This window comes from Aquila chrysaetos, chromosome 26 (assembly GCF_900496995.4).
Source record: "Aquila chrysaetos chrysaetos chromosome 26, bAquChr1.4, whole genome shotgun sequence".
NCBI lineage: Eukaryota > Metazoa > Chordata > Aves > Accipitriformes > Accipitridae > Aquila > Aquila chrysaetos.
The window spans coordinates 1,831,501-1,851,665 of NC_044029.1; the positions used below are offsets into that span (position 1 = coordinate 1,831,501).

The 20,165-nt window shown below is 39.6% G+C and overlaps 1 protein-coding gene across 10 annotated transcripts in view; it reads right to left on the bottom strand.

Moving 5' to 3' along the window:
- The window catches only part of ANO4 (anoctamin 4), a 211,002-nt gene that overhangs the window by 43,643 nt on the left and 147,194 nt on the right, over positions 1-20,165 (bottom strand). For all 10 annotated transcript variants that reach the window (XM_030002886.2, XM_030002885.2, XM_030002894.2 and 7 more), the window contains 6 exons: positions 11,407-11,513; positions 9,420-9,475; positions 8,762-8,883; positions 2,186-2,320; positions 1,342-1,438; positions 755-815 (listed from right to left, as the gene is read on the bottom strand). In XM_030002886.2, coding sequence (XP_029858746.1) covers positions 755-815; positions 1,342-1,438; positions 2,186-2,320; positions 8,762-8,883; positions 9,420-9,475; positions 11,407-11,513 — 578 coding nt within the window. The remainder of the gene's footprint in view (positions 1-754; positions 816-1,341; positions 1,439-2,185; positions 2,321-8,761; positions 8,884-9,419; positions 9,476-11,406; positions 11,514-20,165) is intronic.

A 20,165-nucleotide genomic window follows, 5' to 3' on the forward strand; every position in this document is an offset into this window, starting at 1 on the left:
CCAGATAGCTCAAGCACCTGGAGCTGTGAGATGGATGTGATTTTTGAGGCACCTCCTTGAGCCATTTTCTAAAGGTGTTAACCTTCTCTCAGAGTGGCATGGTAGGAGCTAAGATGCTCAGGGCACCTTTGAAAGACTTTTTGTGCTGCCAGAAGTTATTGTTTCCTCTTGCCTTCAATTCTGCCTACAAGACCACTGCAGGAAAAATAGTTGAGCCAGAAATAGAACTGTCCTATGGGCAAAATTCAGCTTCCATGGCAACAGTTAGACCACTCTTGGATCAATTGGTCATTCAACTAAATCTTCCATTTATTTCATCAGAGTTCTGCTTTAATTACAACCAGCTTACACGTATTTAAGCTTTACTGCCTTTCTGCAAGGTAGGAAAAACAATACATTAATTCATTTTAGTACAGACACTAAACTGAGCTGCCTTAAGCGAAGAGAACAGTAACAGAGAAAAGGCCTCAGTGCCAACAGATTGAAAAACAATTACAAAATCCCCCAGAATATAACTACCTACATAGACACTACATACTGCATACATGGTTTTGTTTTAATTAAGATTATTATCACATAAAAACCTGATTTCAACAATTTCCATCTTCCTTTTGCAGAAGCAGAAGAGAATCAAGCCTATATTGTTTTTCTCAGCGTCTGAAAGAAGTGTGCTGGAAATTACAAAGGCACATGTTGCATCACAATCTTTAAGAAAAAGATTGTGCAATTACTTAATACCAAAACAAAAACTTACCCCACACTGCCATGAAAACAGCAAAAAAGACAGTAGCTCCATTGTCAAAAAGGTGGGTTACCTGAGGGATATATTAATAGTGTGATCAATTTGTCATAATGAGGCTTTATTTTCTATTTTCACCTAATAAAGTTAATGTGATCGCGAGTGCAGCCAGCCTGACAATCCTGAGGATCCTTCCCTTGACGTGTGAAACGACCTGTCAATTGACAGGACTATTTGCCAGCCTGGCCTGGGACTGACCCCTGCCAACACCAGGTGTGAGCATCGTTTCAGACCCAAAGCATTCATTTTATGAAGCCACGTACAAAGGATGGAGCCTAAGATAAAGGCTGATGCCAAGGACACCGTAGCACATGCATCTAGGACACGACCTCTGGGACTGCTGAATCTCTAAGTGCAAATTGCATTCAAGTGTTTTACAACCCAAACTAAGTCTTGGTAAAAGACAATGAATGTTAATATTGGCTGAACTTGATCTGTCCTTTCAAGATTTTATCTACCCAAGCTCACTAAAGACAAATGCAAAAGGCAAAATTAATGCTTTTACCAGGAAAGCATTTCTATTTGCTTAGTTTTAAACATACCTTGGCATAAACGCAGCTGTCTGACAGCCTCATGAAGGGACAGTATTTGTCACATATAGGACACATGATGATATCTGTAGCTTGGCAGACTTCTTTACTGGAAAAATGGAAAAGATAAAAATTAATAGTTTGATGCACAACAATCAGTCTTAAAATGGATTGATAAGTTTCACTAATATTCAGTTACTTATTGAACAATACTGGTTCTGTAACTGAAGCCAAGATGTTCATAACTGCATGTGTGTAATTAATATTTGTTCACTGTCTAAGACTTCAGAGTTTAAGTCATATCTGCAGAGGACAGTTCTACAGGGCCAGCCCAGCAGTTTCTCTTGACCACTTCCAGCTTCTCCTTGAGTCAGACCTGACCTTTGGTAGGAGGAGGGTGAGGATGATTGCAGATAAAGTTAAGTTTGAGTTGTTCTTGTGACTTAAGTGTGCAAGAACGTAGAGGTGCGGCACTCAGCAGAGGGCCCAGGGGGTCTTCACCTGAAGAATGCTTCCGTGTGGTGGATCTTTGGGAAAGGCCTTGAAGAGAGTGAAAATTCCCCACTCTGCTGCTGCCCTGTTACAACGGTAATGAAGGAGCCCTACTTTTTCATGCTGAGTTGCCAGCACCATCGGCAACCGGAGCTGCGCAAGAAACGTTGCCTCCCACCCCAATTCAGGAGCACAAAACGAGGGAAGCTCAATATTGGGTACTTTATGAGAACCAAGCACAGTCTTTTCCTGAGTATTCATTCAACAGTTCAAAATGAAATAATTAACAATTCAAATGAAGATCTCTTAAATTATTCATAATAACCCACAGCTGTAATTTCCCTTATAAAAGTGCCCACGTTACCTGACTTGGCAGTGGTTCAACGTGGTGACTCCATACAAAAAGACGAACAATCCAATGAAGGCAGCTGGGAAGAGCATCCCCGTGTACCAGCCTAACCACGCAAAGTACAGCCCAATTTTCTCACCAAAGTACCGTCTGTTTTAAAACACAACACAGTGAAGTTACCTGCTAATTAGAATAAGTCTGCTTAATGTTGCCTGTTAATAGAAAATAAATGTTTCTATCATATCTGAAGAGCAGATTAGAGACCAGAGTCAGAATCTCCTGAAGAAAAAAGCCTGCAACTAGGCTTCTAAATCCACACTGAGGGACCTGCCTCATGAATGAACTGAAAAAATGAATTGAAAAATTCACTAACCACAGTTTACAGTGAGATGAGTGGAGACCTCAGAAAGGAAACACTGAGTTCATTTTAAAAAGCTAGTTCTTTGTATTTGGGAAATTGGTAGCTCTCTTTGCCTTTTGGCTGTGTAACTGTACTTCCCAAATAATTGCATTGAAATCAGTTTCATCCCTAAAACCGGTATAACAGCAAAAATGATTTGGCCCAAATTATTAAGAAATTAATTAACCAGAGGTTATTCTCCAATCCAGTTTATTTTAATTTGATTATTTCTTTTCTCAGCTCAGTTCCTGGAAAAATAATCTCATGATTCTACCACAGGTGGAAAGTAAAGTGCAAGTGAGGTCCAACAAGTACCTTTATGTATCATCTTGCACTGATTTGAGGAAAGTAGTCTGAATTAATCTTAATTTGTTACCTATATTGCTTAAAAACTAACAGCAAAGTGGCCAGGAAGCTCCTATTTGCTACATATTCATTCTTCCTCCTCTGAAACACAACCAAACCTTTATTTATGTGTTAAAGAGTACATCAAGCACACAAAAAACCTGCTGAACTCATCAGCATAGGAGCAGGCTCATGCATTGTCCTGTGTTTGATGGTCTTGTGCACAGTAGGCTGATGATCAGATTAGGATGCTTTACAAATCAATATGCAATTATCATGATTACAATGAAGATTTTAGATTATCTGCAAGATTAGTCTTAAAGAATGAGGCAAGGGGATATTCTTGCACTTCAGAGACTTTGCAGACAACTTAAACTTGCATATCAACTGAATTTGAGAATAGCTGCTGATGAAAACCCACTTTTACGCTAATGATGCAACTTCTGATCTGTCCAGAGACAAAGAATGCTGCCAGAAAGCATCTTTGGCCAAACTTTCACAGTGAGGAGGAACAGACCCATGATGGGCTGTGGGGCTGGAGGCAGTGGAGAAGAGAAAGACTTGGTCTGGAATGGACAAAATCATCAGTTTTCAAATGGATATAAAAAAATCTCCAGCATGAGCAATATCTGTCTGGGCTGAGCTCATGCTCTGCTGAATGATGCTGACCTACACTGATTATTATCATTTGAGTTTACCAGCTCTGTACGAGAAGCCAAATATTGTCATGTTGTTTTTATTCTTCTGCCATTCAACAGAGACTCAAATTTACAGGCTAAAGAGGTGGTAGGCTAATGATAACATGCTCAGTTCTGACAAGGGCAGCAGGTCTGGTTGTAAAAAGACACACTACAAACTGCTTTTTGAGCCCTGACTTAAGAGTGTTAGTGAACCCTTTGGCCTAATTATTTTCCTAACACATAGGACGTCAAGCTGTGCCTGCTCCACTGAAAAGGCAAGCTCACATTTTGAGCTTACTTCCACTAAATATTTATGACCCATTTTTCTCCATGTACATAGTTCAAAGCAGTGAAGTAAACCTAACATTCATCAAGAGGTGGGTTTTTTTTTTTATTTCATTCCCTACATTCAAGGATGAATGCTTCTTCATTCCACCCCCCTAGCCGACAAACATTCATGACAAACTTCATCTCCTACCCTCTTGAGCCTTTCCTTCTAACGGTGCAAATCATGGTACTGTTTTTTGATCTAGAGATCAAACAGCTTCATCCTAGTTGAAGACCCAAGCAAGATTCAGTGTGTGCAAAAAGAAGAATGGACATGATGGGAAGCAACCCAAATCTCTGCAATGTAAGGAAAAGGCATCTGAGACCATTTGTGAGCCTGGTTTCAAAAATAAGTGCTGGAGGTTGACATTATTTTAATACATATTGGTTTAAATATGGACAAACAGCCTTGATTTTCCGCTACTGCCCTTTGCTTCACAGCTGCTATTCCACAGGCTGTACTACTGTAATTTGCATCAGGATCAAGTTAATATTTTATTTCTTCTGGCCCCATAGTTAGCATATTTTTTATGTAAGACTCTGCTCAGATACCAGTAGGTTGAGTGCAATAGAAACAAACTATGGCAGTAACAAGGTCTTTGGAGACCTTTCTAGGTGCCATATTCAGAGCAGTTCCACATTTATTCCAATCCATAATTGGGTTAGCCTGGACCATCATGACCCTCAGGAGATGAAGATGGTTTAGAGATACCTTTGCAACTCTCTCCCTTCAAGTTACACCAAATACAAAGAACAAGCTCCTTGTTTCTTCTCTGTCACTATATATAGAACAGAAATTTCATACAGCTCTTCACAGCGATGGCAGTTCTCTTACCTGCATGCTGACACTTTAGCCAGAACTCAGTAACGTACATGAAGAATTCCAGGGATTTTTTTTCTAGGGTGCGTCACTGTGCATTTCTTACACCTAAATTTTACCTGTTATCACTCTGCTTGTTGAAGTCCTCTTTGAAATTTTCCAGCATTGATAACATTTGCATTTTTGTTAAATTTGCTAACTTATCACCATCCAATTTTTCAAATTTTTAATAAGAAGAGAGAAAAAATGCTCTGTGTTTTTGATGGTTCTCCCACAGAAAATTTCCTCCACAACTAACCTAAAAAGCAGAGACATAAAAAAACCCCAAGCACCTAATAGAATAATCCATTTCTCCTTTCCTCATATATGCTGTACGATTAGAATAATAGTAAAAAAATCATTTCAGCTTCTCAATTTTATGCTAGCATGTATACTAGCCCTCCAATATCACCTGCCTTAATGGTGAACTGTCTCTCTCCCCACCCCATTCCAATGGTAGAACTATCACTGACTTAACCGGGCCAAGATTTCAATCTCAGTATTTATCAATAGGGCACATTTTGGAAAAGTATTAAGCTACAAAGTCTGATTTCAGACCCATAAAACATGATACTGGATTCTTCTGTGTTTAATGACCTTCATTATATAATATTTTGCTTTCAGGATGCCTAGAAGGAAGTCATGGAGCTCGAATACAGACAGGTCTGGACCCAAGCCAAGAACCTATTTATCTTCATTAATCCTTTTTCAGGTCAGAATGAAATCCTACACAGAACTTTTTACATCACAGAAACAAGTTGTGAGGGAGCTAGAGCTTTCCAACGGGTGTTTTGGACACATGAAGCCCTCATGCCAGGAGCAATGGCGTGGGGAGGAAGGCTTGACAGGAGATTGAAGGGGAGTTGTCAGCTGCAAACAAGTCATTTAATGTAAACATGGAGTAAAATGAAGTTACTCAGACATTGCTTTTGCTTTCAGGTTCATTTAGGTAGCTTTACAATCGCTTTATAAATACAGTGTTCTCCCTCTCTTTTTGTCTTGTAAATAACATGCACAAGCAGTGCAGGAACAATTTGTGCACAAGCCAGAGGGAAGCAGCTATGCACAGAAGTGTGAAGGAGGTGATCCAAAGTCCCCCAGAATCACTGCAACTGTTTCCACTGATTTATGTTGTCCCACAGCCTATAAATATAGAATGTCTTGCCTCTTTCCAATTGCTATCAGTTTTAAGGATCTTAAATTATTCTTGTAAAGTAACTATGGATACTGAAGGCCAACAGCAGTGTAATTAAAACTGTGGTAGCACATCTGTTGATTAATAGGAGCGCCTTTGCAATTGTGCCAAGTCTGCGCCTTCATACTGCCACGTGTTTCAAAGCAGAGTGAAAGCAGAATCATGCAATTCCCCTGAAATTACTTTTTCTCATTTGTTTCTAGTAAGTGGTATCTCCATAACAGCCAGCTGATGAGATTAAATGAAATCTGGGAGGCACCAGCTTGACAGCACCGAAGATGCAAGGCCTTATTTTAACAGCTAAGGAAAAAATAAACCAGCACCAAAGTATGAACAATTTTGCTTACCACTGTGGCAACTTGACTTTAAGGTAGAAATACCATATCTATTAATGAGATAATTGTATTGTCTACATCTAATTTACTCTTTAGCCTTTCAAAAGCATATTGTAAAGGGGAATGTCAGCTAGCAGCAGTAAGTTCTAGCCGGATATCTGTGGAAGAATTAACATCCATCCCCTCCTTTTGCACAGATGGCAACACTACTCCCTTCAAGCACACCCCACGTAGCCGTTGGTAAGGGAAAAAATAAAAAAGTTGCTCCTGCTGCAGAACTGGTACTAAAAAAGCTTCTGTTTAAAGTACGCACACCGAGATACTTCCGAGTGAAATGAACAACAGGTCTTGCTGGTGTTGTCAGCTCTTCAAGGAAGACTCTCCAGCTCACTAGACACGGGAGCTGCTAAGAGTGGCAGTAGGCAGGAAAGACTTGGCAGGAGCTAAGGAAATGCGAGGGATCTAGCATCTGTGAAGTAAGAAGAAAAAGGCATTCCCTCCCCTTTCCCGTCAGCCCTCCTTCAGTGAATTCATTGCAGCCACGGGTACGCTCCAGGCAGGCTGGGCTGGGGCTGCAGCTCTGAACCCTGGGGAGCTCGACGGCCACTGGGACTCACGCTGCTGCGGATGCTGAGGAGCATCCTCGCAGCTCCCCCTCCTCCTCCTCGGGTAGACGCCTACTCTGAACCCCCACAGGACAGCCATGACCTCGGCTAGGGAGTCCGCTACTTCCATTGCTTTGTTTCTTCGCAAAACAGCTGTGGAAAAATCTGTGGATGTCACTGTCTGATAAAAAGCTAAAGCATCTTACAAAATCTTAAACAGAAACCCCAGGCTACTCAAGAAGGCTGCTACCAAGGTCCAGAACAACCATGTGTCTAACCTTGCTCACTCTGTTACCACTTAATCTTGTACTTAAAAACCTTCCAGATGCCTGACGGTCCATATAAACCAAACTAAACCAAACCCCAGATATTGGCTCAACAGCACTTTCACAAACAAGAAATGTTGATGAAGAACAGTAGCCTTGACCACCATGGACAAATGATTAAAAAACATTCTAGACATAAGTCGTTTATACTGTGACATTAATATCTTACTGTATATTGGGAAATTAAAAATAAAAAACTTCAGTGTAACTGTTGGCTCCTCAGTAAATCAGCAATTTCCATAGTGTAATTTGAGAAAAATTCCATATTTCTGTCCAGGCCAGTATATTAAAAAAGAAATAAGAAGCTTTCAGGATTAAATTATGAGGAACAAATACATTACTTTGTTTTCTAAAGCATTTTAAAAATTACATGACTCAGTACAATTTTTTTATTGTATTTCTCTGTGAACTTTTTCTCCATGGAAATTGAACAGCTCTTGTTTTATGAAATGGATAGGTTTTATATGGCCTTAATCAATAACACCATCTGTCTCCAGGGCCACCCTCTACAAATCCTTCTATCTGGAAGCAATTCTGAGAATCAATAAAAGCAAAGGTTTCTATCAGTTACAGGACTTATAAAAGGGGAAATTAATATGTTGGACCAGTTGCATGCTCTGTATGACCCTTCCCAATGGCCCATGCATCAATATCTTCAGTGATCTCAATACATCTTAAGACTTTATTAATAGGCCCTTGTAGCTTCATATTCCTCTCTTCAAGTAGAAAAAGCCCATTAATGCCCAATAATAGTTCTGCCAACATGATCAGTAAAGGCTCTGGCTCTCTCTACATGTATAAAAAATATGTAATCCTCTATTAGCACACGCAAGCCTATTTGAAACCATTATTTAAAAGGGCTACAAGAATTTGGAGTCATGTCTCAGCTTTCTCAGTGTTTCTTCTTTACAAGCTACTTCCAAGATGAATACAAATCCAGACTGTGGTGATGTGGCTGGGCTGAGTTTAAGGGAGGTGATACAGGAGACTTCAACCCATCTCTACTAGGGCTGCTGAACACAGTAGCACACTCGGTGACTGTGAGGTCTGCTTCATGCCATTTATAAGCATCATCAAACTTCATCCAGGGCTCTTTCTGTGGTTCCTTTTGGAAAAAAAGAAGATCTAGTCGATGAGAGCCTGTTTTTCACCAAAGCTATGCTCTGAGGAGGAACAACTCCTCCAGCAGACAGACATGCAACCGACTCTACCCAGCCTCCACAGATTTTTCTCTTCCTTTTTTTCTCTCTTAAATATTCTGCAAACCCTTCAGTAGAAGTTATGGTGTCAGGAAACTCTAGAAGGAAACTTCCTTCGCTTTCAGCTCCTCCTGCAGGCTCCTCTATAGATACTTCTTTGAATGTAGTGGCACCATGAATGAAACGGATTCCCATGACCTCGGGATCAGTTTTTAAAAAAACACATGAATTAACTGAGCTTTTTATGGTTTTGTCAGAAGAGAGATAACCTATGCTCAAAACACCTACAATGTGGCATACAAAAAGCAGGAAAGTCTTACCTCACGAGGTCCAGCGGTTGGTATTTATACCACACTCCCCAGGAAGCCCAGCACTCGTAGAGCAGGTGTCTGTGGTTTTCTGCCCCATGTGTTCTTATTGAATTCTTACTTCTGTAACTTCCCTAAAATACAAATCTGGACATTAATGAACAACAGCAGCAAAAAAGAATATCTAAGAAATCTCTCTCACTAGCGGTATGGATAAGATGATTTATGCAAACTCCATATTTGTGCACCAAAAGCTAAATATGACATTAAAAGGACAATTTCCTCTGACTTCAGTAAGATTTGAGATTATTCTTCCTAAGAAATTTATGATAAATGGTGTTCAAGTCAAAGGCTATAAATTGGAGAATCTCAAAGACAAAACCACAGCATGATATTTTTCCTCTCCGAAAACATACTGATTTATCAAACCCAAACACTTTTTACAGAACAGATCCAGAACAACTCTTCTTATTCATCTCTTTTTGCAAGAAAAAAAGCAATTTTTTCCCAAGAAAAAAGCATTACTAAATGGGAGGGATGTCAGAGACAGACGCAGAATGCAAAAGAGAGCAATAACATTAATAAGATTGAGAATAAATGATTACACAATTAAGAATTCATTTTGTGGGAAATGTCTGTTCAAAAAGAAAAAAAAAACTGAGAAAAATACCTCATGAAGAGGAAATGCAGCTTCATAGGAGCCATTACTGAGCAATCGATTCAGACCTAAGAATCAAAAGTATCCAATTATTTACCAATAGGACCAGAAAAACTGCTAAGTAAAAAGCAAAACACATTTTCATAATAAGCTGGCTAAATAAAGTTTGAAGCTCATTGACAGTAAAAGATACATGTAGAAAAATTCATCTTTTACAGTTTTTGATGAACTAAGATATAATACAAGCAAAGACTTGTTCAAATATTAATCATAATCTATCATTTATTATGCTGGAGGTTTAAAGATTCATTTGCCAAATCCATCTTTAGCATAACTTCAGGGAAACCAGGGACCTCACACCAGGATTGAAGTTTGACCCTGTAAATTATGGTCTAAGGAAGCTATTTAGATGAAAGGCTGTATTTCTTGGGAGCTGAAAAAATCAGGGAAGATCTTTACACTTTTGAACTGCAGGCCAGTAAAGCAACTGAAACTCTTAATTTCCATATGATAACAACATTGTAAAATATGTTCAGTTTATGTCTTACAAAAGCTGCTGGACTAACAGACAGAACAGGGACAAGACAGGCTGCAGTAGTACAAGACCAGAAAATATACTTGAACCTGAACAAAAAGGATTGTTATTTGGCACAAAAAAGTAATCATACACCCCACCCCGTCAGGCCTTGTCCCTCTTTAATGAGAACCTCGAGAGAAATAATGAATGATTGCTGAGATGTGGGCACTTTTCACTTGGAAAGTCACCAAAATAGGACTGAACAACTATCAGGCAATGCAAAACTAAATACTGGCACTAACAACTTGAAGGCATTTGAACCCCATTGACCAAGGAGCAAAGAATCCTGGTTCCTTTCCTAATTCACAGGGGAATAAGTCAACATAAATAGCACTTTCAGTGATTGCATTGGCATCTGCTTGGCAGAACATGCTTTCTTCCAAAGTCTCTGGCAGAAAAGCAAACCCGTACAGCCGAGCCGGGCTTTGCTCTGCCCAGTGAGCGATGCAAGGTTGTGTTCACGGCAGGTACAACACAAGCAGGTACGTGAGGGAGCCTGGGATCTTGAGGCAGGCAGGGACTGCAAGCGTGTGTGCTAAATGCAATGGCTGCATGCACCGCGTGAGTTCTTCCCTTTCTTCTCTGTCACTGCTCAGAGCTATCGCTGCCCTCATCCCAGGAGCCGAGGAAGAAACAAGTGAAGTTCTGGGATGATTCTCTACCTCTTGAGGAAGGATGGGGTTTAAACAGCAGGGCAATGAAACAGGCTGCAGAGTTTTATGGGGATTGCCTCTCCGTTTGGGACGCCCCAGTCCCGATGCGGTACACACGCAGTATGTGCTCTGTACCACAGGACAGAAGAGGACCGCTGTTTTGGTACTCCAGCCCTCCTCTGTCACTGCCTGCTCTCCTGGATCTGCGTACGCGCCGCTCCAAAGGTCCGCTCCACGCGCTATGTGAAAGCGATGCCACAGTTATGCACGGCACCCTCTGCACGGAGGACATCATTGGTGAACTCCCCTTTGACCTACAGCAGGTACAGAGACACAGAACCTTCCGTCGCCCTTAGGGCTGGACAGGTAGCTGGGGAGAAGCTCGACAGGCTGAGATGTACAGCAGCACAAATCTTGCCATCCTTCCAAATCCATTTTTATCAAGGAGTAAAAGCTTTTCTGCATGAGTCTATCTGCTTCTCCAGGGTCCTTAATCTGTACGTACTTCTTGCTTAAGTCAGTCTCTTTCCTTGCAGGAGTGATAAATCCCACGTGGTGACATACGCGCCTGTAAAAGCAGCCTGATATTACAGGGAAATGATGGGGTCTTCCAGGCAAAGCCCCTAAAACAGCAGTGGGTGAGATGTAAACAGCTCAAAACTGAGGTGATTAAAAAGGAAGCAAGAGTGTTACGAGCCCAGGCAGACTTCTCCTCTTTTTTTGGTGGGACTTAGCACCCACGTTTAAAAGCACATTGCTCAGCACTTACCAATTTTGTTTTTCCCTTCTTCGTATTTCACTCTTTGTAAGATATGGTGTACAATTCTACTTCTTGTAGCATTATTGAAGAAAGTATCTTTGTTGTGTATGATAAAGCTATATAAAAATACAAACAAAGGGCATATCAGGAATATATAGTAGCATGTTTAAAGCAAATACTGAGTTCCATTACTTTCTATAGCACACTAAAAATCTACAGTATGTGAGCAAGTGCAAGGAACACTAAAGGACACCAGATTAAGTGAGATGATTCACCGGATGAGATGATGTCAGTAATAGTATTCATTCCCTAACAAAGAATTACATGGAGAAGTCTAGAGAAAGATCAAAGATACTTAGGCATTCATTATGATAAGCATCACTTTTAGATAATTCACTGAAAACTACAAAATACTTGCACAAAAATTTGCAAAAGCCTAAGATTTGTAAGTGCAGCTGTAGAAATTCACATTTGGTTTCTATTTCAGGCTTCTTTATTACACTTTACCATTAAGAGTCAGATGGAAACATCTACTTGGTAAACCACTCTTACTGAAAATCAAATGCTATGTTAGAAACGGAAAACATGACATACTCCTATGTTTGGTCCTGGAAGAGTAGAAAATTAGATTTCAGAAGCTACTTATGAAGTTACATATGAATGCAGGTTCAATAGTTTAGACAGAACAGCGATGAGTCCAGGAAATTAAAAAAAAAAAAAAAAAAAAAAAGCCACAAGATGAATTGTATTGATTAGATTGACTGGCATAATATATTTTTTATAGATTTCTTAATCCCAATATACATACTCAAGGAAAACAAGATATTTTAGCATATCATCATAATGACTGGAAAAATGCAAACAATATAAGTGTTTAGAAATACTGTTTCAACTTGTCAAATACTGCTAAAGAATTCTTACAGTTGCTTGAGGTGTGTTGGGCTTCAGGGTAGACTGTGAAAGTCACTTAGACACTTGAATAAGCAGATAAGTAGGTGGAGTTTCTGATTAAGTAGTCCTGAAACTAAATATTTTTTAAACTGTGGTCCTTAGTAACTGACTGAATAGAAAGGTTCATATTTTTTAAAAAACTTTGAATAAGAGGTAAGATTGTTTCCTTCTTTTGTGTTGGTGAAGAGCTAGGGAATTGAATGAACTGATAAATAGAATGGTAAAATCATAGAGATGTCATAGAGAGACCAGCCTGCAGGACTGCACACTAGACAAATCTGACTTTAACAGAGATCATCTTAATAGGGAGCTTGGCATGGATTTACATCATCTTCTCTTCTACACAACATGGGATCCACTGCTCAGTTTTCCCCTCAGGTAATTTTACTCAAAGGAAAACTTGCTTTTTCAGAATGAATCTTTACCCAGGGGAAATCATACGTGGCTTTGCACCTCTACAGTCATTTGGAAAAACAGGCAAGGAGTCCAACTTCTGGACTTTGGCGGCTCCCTTTGCTCCCTCTTTATTATCAAAATTCTCTGCCAAATTTTCCATACAGGACAATCTAGTTCTTTATATTCAGCTTCAAAGGCAAATAGTAAAAAAAACTCCTGAAGTAAAGGTATAAAAGACAAGTTGCTCCAAGAACACCATAATTAATGAAACCTGGTTTTCTAGAGGTTACTGTCTCAAGTCTCCTTTCCCACTCCACCCCAGATACTCCCAGGTCATTTCTGTGTCCACAATCTACTCAGCACTGTACTTCTGGCTTCCTCCCACATCCCTACTATCCCCAAAGTCCTGTACGTGCCCTACAGTACCTATTGAAAGTAATTTGATTTATACGTACTGGCTGACCACCATGCATGTGCCGATTTACCGATGGGCTGCTACCAGACAGCATACGCAATTGGTGTACACTGGCCACTGCCTTTTCTGTACAGGCACAATTTGGGGCCGCTATTCCATTTCAAGCTGCTGATACTCACAAAGTAAATAAGACTGTGCTTATCTTTGAGACAGCTACACCTGTACCAAATTTAGTTGAAAATAATCAGTATGTAAAATAATATTTGAAGGATTTTGACAAAAAGGAAATACTGTCATCACAGAAGTCTTAATGCTTAAGGAAATTAGATAAAAAACCAAGCTAAACTCTGAAGTAGATCGAACAGCGTTATTTCCAGCTGAAGCTGGAGCTTTGTATTAGGCTGTTTTAGTAGCAGCAGAAACACATTAAAAAACAGTAGTAAACCAGAAATGAACAGTTAGCATTTTTCCCACTTTGTGTCATTTTCTTATAATGTCTGACTTTCCTCTCCAAGATCTCACCTCCTGGTAATCTTCATTCTGGCTTAGCTATGAGTTCTTGTAGCTACTGATTCAGTTGAGAACTGAATCACCTTATCTGGAAAACTAGCAACCTCGATCCAGGTAACACCATAGTGTTCCTCTATTCTCCTTGTGGTACAAGGTTATTTTGCCCATCTGTTATCATGACTATGTCATACTGCAACTACAGGTAGTTATTTCAACAGCTTTTCTGGACAAGTAGGTTAATAGTTTTTCCGCATTTAGTCACTTCTATTTTCATGAATCATGAATGAAAAAAAGGCAAAAATCAAACATTATGCAATCTTAAAAAGAAATAAGAACTACTTGTTTAAACAAACACTTTAGTCATTTGCATTCATTTGTAAACTTAGCAGTTGTGCTGTTACAGCTTTTGATCTCATGTGGCCAAGAAGGAGCAACCAGACGTGTCTGTGAAGCAGATGTCAACACCTCAGTATAACAACTGCCATGGAGAGCTCTGCCTATTCCAGAACTAGCTGAAGCAGTCCTAAAACACGTGTGAGTGTAAGAGCTGCAGAGGTTCTGCCCTGCCCATCCTTGTGCCAGTACAAGGGATCTGAGGGCAGGAGGGGGAGAGGAGAGGGAGAACCCACCACGAGTAGAGCATGCCAAGAACACGTCCTTCAGTGTTTTCCGACATTACTCATGGAGACGTGGATGCGGAAGAGATGCTTGAGTTCACCAAAGGTGAAAAGGGAATGTCAAAATGAGTCCTCTGGATATCTTGGACTACCCCTAACAATATCATTGTTTTGGGATGGAATTGCCTGTGGTAAAGGTTAAAAACAATCCTCACCTATTTTTGAATATAAAAATCACAGGGTTTTTTCCTTTTGTTTAACTCAAATGCTCAGATCATTTCTGGGAAATTGTCTGTAGAGGAGCCCCAGAAAGAGCAGTATCACCACAACCAAGGGGGCAGGGAGCCCTGGCACAGGAAACAAAAATAGGCAGACATGAGTGGGAGGCATTGAAAGGTTGAGAATATCTCCAGTGGTTTTAACTATGTGTTACAACATCCCAGTTAGAGGTTAACATAAATTAGGACAATGCCAGGGAGGTTTCAATTTATCTCAAAAATCACAGGAGTTGCTCTTGTCAGGTGAGAATCACGCAGTTCGTGATGTGCAGGACTTAACCCTTTCTACCAGCACCCTTCTCTCCCACACTTTATGGGCATTTCTTCCTCCAAAATGTTTGTGCTCCAGGTTATCTCCTTTCTGAATGTGGGTGGTAAATCCATATTCACAGAAGAGCCATCAAGGCTATTTAATGGTCTGCAGCATCCAATGAGGAATTCAGAGAAGAAAGACTTTCTCAGTCTATGGAGAATCTCACCCTTCAAATTCCAGTTCACAGGGGCCAGAGCTGAAGACATTTCCAAGCCAAGTGTAGATAAACATTCGTCAGACATTACTGAGCTATAAACTGCATAAGGCAGAGGCTTTCTAGAGATGCTTTCAGAGGGAAGAGTTTCCTCAGCTGTTCAGTTTCTGCTGCCCTTGTTAGAATTTCAATAGGCACAAGGGTTTGAATATTCATAAGAGCAATACAGCTTGTTTTCAGGCTCAGTAAGGGTTTAGGCTTTATTTAGGAGACAGTTCATTGAAGGTTTTGATCACTTTGTCACCTCATTTATAAGATAAAATGTAGTAAGGATTAATAAACTATTATTTTTATTGCCCGTGAAGTTAATGTATAGGTAGATAATAAAGCCAGTGATTTGTTCCACACCACTTATAACCGTTAGCCTGGTCCTGTAAGTCTTATTTGTATGAGCTGTCCTTATTCAAAAGGAAAATCCCAATGAAGATAATGAGAGCACTTCTGGCAGGAAAGGTTCCAGAGTTGATCCTTAATTAAAGTCCCTTTTAAAAATGTCATTGTGGCAATATTGCTCTTACATTCATACTGTAAGTGACATGAAGAGTCAGTGAAGGTTAATTGCTTTGAAATTATATTTGTAGCTTTCTTAATTAGACTCTGAACTGGAGTTTTCAAACTATCTTTCCATGGATAACAAAGCACAGCAAAGCTAACTGTCAACTACAGAATGCCCTCAAATTAATGCGAATTCAACCAAGAACAAACTGCCAATGAATTCCTGTTCATACATTCTCTTTGGTAATTTTGCAGGGTGTACAAACCCTTTAGGGGTAAATTTAGCTCTTGAATCTTTGTCTAATACCCATTTGAAAAGAAATGGTTTTACTTTTCAATTTATTTTGGAGAGGCAAAAGGCAGGAAAAGGCTATTTTCTGCTGCACTGGTAAGACGTACAAACTGAAAGCTGAACACCCATGGTCTGGTTACAAAGCTACAGAGTGAGGATGTGTGCATGCACGTACCAACGTGCATCTTTGCTCCATGGGATCCCCAGACACGGAAACATTTGATGTCTGACACTCACCATACTGAAAGCTATGTTCCAAGCAAATGCCTACGCTGGAAGCAATACAAACTAAAAGCACAGATGTCGTCCGAAGTAGTAATCGCTATATCCCAAGTGTATTCTTTAGTACAGGAGAAATGTACAACCCTCTGCACTCCCAGGTAAACCACTGGTGGTAGCTAGCTGTCGTTTGCTGAAGCAATAGCAGGTTCTTACCTCGTCTAACATCAGAGAAAGAAAATCATCAGCTGTAGTAGCAGCAACAAGATGAGCCTGCAGTATTCCAGTATTACCACACATGCCCATAGGTTATTTGTTTGAAAATGGGTATATTATTATCACTTTGTTTGTTTTCATTTTGCCTGACTTTTAAGGCTGCAGCTGACATTTTTGTTTATCAAAAGAAAATATTTATTAATGGTTATCAGGGATTTTTCACATCATGTGCCTAAAACAGGATCACTTCTGGATGAAGAATGTATTAGTGGCTTTGTCTGTTTCAGATTTGGCACATCACAGCCTCAAAACTGCTAAAGTAAAATAGAGAGTCGTGAAAGTGCTGAATCCCTCCTCCACCTTCCTCTGCCCTTCCCCCCAAATCACCCTGCCTACCAAATCGCTTCTTAATTTAAATTGGTTCACTCAGGAATATTCATCTGAGATAGAATGAGCTTTATGTATTTTTCAGGCATGCCCTGTTTCATTCAGTTTGCCAGGCAATTAAAACTTCCAGAATCAGACAGAATTTGAAAAACCCATTACAGGGCGTTTCCGAGTTTGGTTGCACAAAGATTTGTTTAAGAGCAGGAATCTTACAGAACTGTGATTCCCTGCTTACCAAAAGCCATTTGCAAATGTATAGTTATTTCACTGTAGATGTATTTAAACCCAAGAATGACCATCCTGGTTCAAAACAAGTAAGCGCCCATGCAGCCCTGCGCCTCGTCTCCAGCGGTAGCTGCTCCGACCCATCCACGATCTGGGGGTGAAGCAGCTCAGGGGGACACGGGCACAGATCATCTTGGATGGGATTTATTAGGGCCAATCTGAGCATCAGAGAAAGCTGAAAGTGTAACTCCACCCTGAGAGACACCTGTCTTGGAAATCTGACAAAGAGACAGGACGAGATCCTCCTCATGTACCACGAGGGGACATAGTACAAATGAGAATAACTCCGTTAACCTCTGGTATGCAGGGCCATTTTTGTTTAATTAATCCAGACTTTGTCCTAGTCCTCCTAACTGTGTAAATTTAAAATCTAATTTTCACTGAAGTAATAAATATTTAAGTGGTTTATTCAAATATATATTAGGTTAATATTTAACCAGAGAGTTTTATCACCTTCAGAAGAAAAAAAAAGGGGGGGGGGGGGAAACAGCTCCTGATACAAAGTTTGAAATGCCTGAACAGCAATTAAAAGCATTTTCCTAGCTAGTATACAGCTATCTAAGACATTGCAGCTAATTACTAGTTTACTACTCCCAACTGACTAGCAGTTCACTACACAAAATAACCAAGATGTGGTGGAAAAATAACTAATCATCATCACGTCTGATGGAAAACATTTTTCACATATTGTGAACTGTGCATTCTTGTAACTGATAGTTTTCCGAAGAAATGCTTTAGCATAAATAAAGCCCTTCCCAAACTGTGGCTGCAGAAGAGAGATACTACTCAGAAGCCTATCTTGAAAATTATTATTTTGTACTCCACACAAATAAAAAAAAATAAAAATGCTTGCCTCAGCCAGGCAGAGCTTCTTTCCTCCAAAAAGAGATTTCCTATTACTTAGGAAATAAGATGAATTTTGGTCTTCACAATTTTGAGATATACCCTATAAGTTATGCCATAATCTCTTTAAAAGAAAACTTGAAGCCCTGCTGCAAAAGTTATAGGCGCATCTTACAAATGTGATTCTTGTATTTTCTTCTTTGTCTGTTTTGGAGAGAGAGCAGATGGTTAACTGCTAAAAAATTTAGGTTTTTTTCTGAAAGCTAGCCTTTCTCCACATCTGGCCTTTTCCATCTGAATGGGAAAGAAAAATGCAAGAAAGAAAAAGACCATCAATATGATCTACTAAAATTGCACATGCTCATTGTACATCGATATTTTAAAGATATTAATTCCTATTGAAAAAAGGTCTGATCAGGCCTTGTTGATTTTGGTCTTAACTATTTTTCTCCCTAGACTCCATATCGCAAGTATTGTCAGTCACCTGTCTTTCCATGCTTTTAAAAGCAGCTATCACAAATGAAGACTGTACTCAGATCATGTTACAAACATCATCTGCATCAGACTGGAGACCTGGGTGTGAAAACTGTGGCTAGATCAAAAAAGATAAACTGCCTGTTCTTTGATGAGGTGGAAAACATTTGAGGCTATGAAGAAAGGAAGAAATAAGGAATTCCAGACCCAGATTGCAATATTTGCACAAACATCATACATGGACAAGCTCATATGAGTATTTAAGGAATAATATTTTAGAAAATTGAAAGCACATAAAACCAGGAAAGAAGGAAGAATTCTGCAACCTCCAGCTACAGTATGTGGCAAAACCTATAGTGAAGATATGGAGGTCTTATCTGAAAACTCAGTACATGGAGATTTATATTTCCGAGATGGTTGTATTTGTGAATGATTTACTACATGGTCATTAAGTAATTGTTCAGCATGTACTTGGATAAACATTGATTTATGACAACACAGAAATCCTAGATATGTTCAGCTGGCAAACGTAAGTATCTTGCTCTCCAGAAATACTTGTACAATAGCCAGAAAAATCCTTGTTAGTGTAATTAAAGGACTGATTATATGTTTTAGGCTCCTGTGGCTATTTCTTAAAGAACAGCTTAATGTACTTCCCACTCATCTCTTCTTCTTACTTAGGATTCCAGATCTGCAAGAAAATTTTATCTTTTTTACTATAAAAATGAAATTCAAAATCTCTACCTAAGATCTGATAAAAAGCAGACACTAGTGACATTTTTTGGCTAAAACCTTAACACAGTGCGCAAGGACTGAAAGCCTTGCGTTTATTCTCCATTCCCCGAGGACTCCAAGAACTCAGCGTGTTACAAACATTTTCCTTCCTCAAAAAATGGCCCCAGGTTGGATGAAAAGACTTCAACACCACTGAAATCTGGTCAGCCAGCTGAGCATCAATGCGGTACTGGGACCCTCCCTGTCCTGTGCATGTTCTGTCTGAATCCGTTTCGGCACAACTGTGCGATGGAAGGGGATGCAGAGTCACATCCAAAAGCCCAAGAGTAAGGAAGAGACTGTCGCTGGTTTTCTAGCCTAAAGGATGATGTACTTGTTGAAGACAACGTGAACTCCACAAGTAACTGCCCATGACAATTATGTAGCCTCTGTTATAATTATAATATAGTATGGTAAGAGCACTACAGCAAAACCCTAACTACACGAAATATGAAAATGCATGGACTTTTCTTACTACTGGCAAACTGCAAGCAAAATTATCATAACATTATTGTAGATGGCAATTCTTCATTTCTGCAGCTCAAGAATTTCAGTAACTATTTATCTTCACATTCCTAAAACAGTATTGTGGGTCTCTGGGCTAGAAATTTAAATAAAAGCCCTGACAGGTTTTAAAAAAATAAATCATGTTACATTTAATTAGTAACTTTTTCACTTGTTAAAAAGCAAGTAAAAGCTTGTGTAACGCAACAGTGACAACTGATAACTGAAGCTTCAATCTAATATGGAGGCAGGATTTTATCAACTTTGGATCATTTCTGTTCCTGTTCTGAGTAGATGACAATTATCAGTGCTGTCCTTGTGAAGGTTACCACACTTAGCAGTGGGTAGAGGTGAAAAAGAAATAATTTTCTCAGTGATCAAACCCTCTTCTGGCACAACTGACGGTGCCAGTCACAGTAATCACTACATCAGTTAATATGTGTGGGGATAAACATAGAAAAATCCATTTCTACTCATGCTTTCCCCATGTTTGGGGATAGGTGGGCATCTTTACTACTGGCTCATTATATATAGGTCCTTCAACAGAATGTTTATGTATATGTTGAAGAAGCAGCAATTTGCACA